Genomic DNA, 2,947 nt, shown 5'->3' on the forward strand with positions numbered 1-2,947 from the left:
AGCTCCGGAGGGACACAGGCCGCCGGCAGCACCGAGACCAGACACGCGTGCTCGCCCTCGCCGGCGTCCACGGGGAGGCGGCACAGGGCCAGGGCAAGCCGGCCGGGCTCTCGGGCACTGAGCGCTGGCTCGGCCCGGCTCCTCCGGCCGCACAAAACCCAGGCGGCCCGTCTGACCTAAAGGGGAGGCCGCACAGGCCAGAGGGGACAGAGCTGGGGGGTGGGCGCTGCGCGCGGGAGCGGCCCTGCGGGCCCAGAGCACGGCCCTCCCGGGGCAGGGAGCCAAGGCCGAGCAGACTCCAACAGACTCCACGGGGTGTTTGGCAGAAACACACGGACACAAAAGGGGGCCGACGGCCTCAGGACGCGGCACGGACAGACCGCCCAGGGGCGCCCGAGGAACGGGCCAGGAGCGGCGCAGGCGTGCGTGGCAGAGCGGGACGGAAGCCCCGGCCCAAGGCAGAGCAGGCCACGTGTGGCCGCACGAACGAGGGCTGAGCCCAGAGGGCGGGGGCCGGCGCGGCCACGCCAGCCCCTCTGGGGCCGCAGGGGCGAGCAGCAGGCCGCAGGGGCAGGGCCTGTCGGCTCTGGGCACACCTCGCCAGCGCTGCCTGCCGAGGCCAATCGGCAGCTCCCACCAGGGTCTTCGACCTCGCGCCACTGACGTTCTGGGCTGGGAAACTTGATTGTGGGGTGCACGGTGCATTGCAGGGTGCTCAGCAGCACCCTGGCACCCCCACACTGATTGCTCGTACCCCAGTTTTGACAACCACAAATTCCTGCGCTGTCTGGGGGATCCGCTGTAGCCCCCCACCAAGAACTGATGCTTTCAACGGCTTTGTGGACAATTAACAAGAGACTGGAAACGATTCCAGCTATAAAAATACACCCAGAGAAGTCAGACAGAAAGCCAACGACTTCAGCTGCAGCGTTTCCGTACCAGGAAGCAACATCCGTCCCCTCAACTAAACAGAGCGAAACCCCAGCAGATGCTACCAGCCGAACCTCTGGCTACACCCCGAAAACCCCCTAAAGGCAACAACTCCCTGGGGGGTCTACTGAAGGACGGAAGCGCAGCCCACCGTAAGCGAGAGGGCGGGCGACGCCCAGAGGAATCACAGATTCGCTAAGAAAACACCGACGGGCCCTGCTGGCGCGACAGGCCACAGCGCAGCACGGGGACGCTGGCCGGGGCCAGCGCCGCGCGGGTTCCACCCCCGGCCAGGGAGCGGCCCTCCGGCCGCAGCAGGCCCCACGACTGGCCTACCGCTGCCCTCGGCAGTGGACCTCGGGATCCGCCTGTTCTGCTCGCCCCTCTGAGTCCTCTCGCCCCCCGCCTCTGGCCTGTGCCGTGGATGAACGTCCTGTGTGCACGGGTAAGTACATCTCTTTTTAAAAACACAGAAAATACAAATGACCACCATGGCCTCAGAGGGACACTGGCCACGACTTGCAGCGTGTCCCGGCAACCTATTGGGCACGGACGGCTCTGGGACTCTCGCGGGAACCCGGCGAGGCGGCGGGCTCCTGCCGGGCCTGGCATCGGGGGTGGGGACCACACAAGACACCCGGCCCTCCAAGGTGACCGGAGGCAGGGCCCTGCAGGGGCAGCGGGCCGAGCCCGGCTCCCCCGCCTGCTTGTAAATAGTCGCTGTGGGGAACGGCCAGGCGGTCAGCCACACGTGGCCCTGGCCGCATCCGAGCCGCGGCGCTGGCTCGCCTTCAAGCCCGGGACGCTGGCCATCTGGCCCTGTCGGGAAAGGTCGCGACCCTGTTTGCGCAGCCCGAGACGGTGAACACTCCAGCGCCAGAAAGGAGACTCAGAGCCGGCAGCCACGGGAGCCGGTCTGGGGCCGCCGCTCGGGCGTGAGCCGAGGACCCGGGCGCCCACCCGAGAGCCCCCAGGCGCGAGAATGGGGCAGCCCAGGAGGTGGGTGGGCGCAGGGGTGCCCAGCCGCGCCCACAACGGGCAGCGCCTGGGGGGCCGGGATCTTGTGGCGTAGCCGCCAGGCAGCTGTGCCCACGCCCCATGTCCACGGAGCACGCGGCCTCCGCGCTGGCCACCCACTCTCTTCCCAGGGTGGCCGACAGCCCGAGGCCAGAATGTCCCCCAAAGGGCAGACCAGCAACCCGAACCGCCTGCCCGGGCGCGACCGGGACGAGGACGCGAGCCCCAGGGCTCTGCTGTGATGCCGCTTCTGTAAGGCGGGAGGGCCTGGACCCCGCAGGGTGGGCGCCTCTGGAGGGCGGGCCACGACCACGCTGAGGTGACCAGGCAGCCGCGTGGGGCCAACCGAGGGCCGCCAGCTGCGGCCAGGCCTGGCAGGAGCGACCGGCCTCGTTTCTCTGATGCCCGCCCGGGCCACACCCGTGCAGGTCTGCTGTGTGGCCATGTCCTCGCAGGGGGCCCAGAGGGAGGGGACCAGCGCGGGGCCCCTCACCGGGCCTCAGGCCTTGCCCGCCCGCCTGCCCGGCAGGGCCTGTGGGACACTCACTCACGATCTGTCCTGCCGGCAGCACCTGCTCGCCGGTGTCGTCTGGGAAGAGGGAGGACACCGCTGGGGGGAACAGGGGTCAGTCAGGGGCTCTGCTAGGCACCCCGCTCTGGCCAGCCCGCCCCGCCCCGCCCCGCCCGGCCGGGGCTCACGCAGGCAGTGGGGGAAGCCCCCAAAGCCCTCGGCGCACGCGTCGCACCGCTCCCCAGTGAAGCTGGGGCGGCAGTAGCAGCGTCCGGTCAGGTCCTCACACGTCCCGTCCGTGAAGTTGGACTCGCAGTTGCAACCTGGGCAGAGGGGCGGGCGCTCAGGGCACTCCAAGCCGGGGCCACCAGGCCCCGGGGGACGGGGCGGAGCCAGGCCACCGGCGCAGGGAGGGCCCGGGACCCCTGGGGCGGCCCCACTCACGGCGGCAGGCGAGGCGGCACAGGGCCAGGGCAAGCCGGCCGGGCT

The 2,947-nt window shown here is 70.6% G+C and overlaps 1 protein-coding gene across 1 annotated transcript in view; it reads right to left on the reverse strand.

Annotated features, from left to right (window-relative positions):
• Positions 1 to 2,947, reverse strand: part of LAMA5 (laminin, alpha 5) — a 36,287-nt gene that overhangs the window by 20,559 nt on the left and 12,781 nt on the right. The window contains exons 7-8 of the mRNA XM_012728158.1: positions 2,647 to 2,945; positions 2,294 to 2,557 (exon numbers count right to left, since the gene is read on the reverse strand). Of these exons, the coding sequence (XP_012583612.1) occupies positions 2,294 to 2,557; positions 2,647 to 2,945 (563 nt within the window). The remainder of the gene's footprint in view (positions 1 to 2,293; positions 2,558 to 2,646; positions 2,946 to 2,947) is intronic.

This window comes from Condylura cristata, unplaced genomic scaffold (genome assembly GCF_000260355.1).
Source record: "Condylura cristata isolate star-nosed mole 26May11 unplaced genomic scaffold, ConCri1.0 scaffold00022, whole genome shotgun sequence".
Classification (NCBI taxonomy): Eukaryota; Metazoa; Chordata; class Mammalia; order Eulipotyphla; family Talpidae; genus Condylura; species Condylura cristata.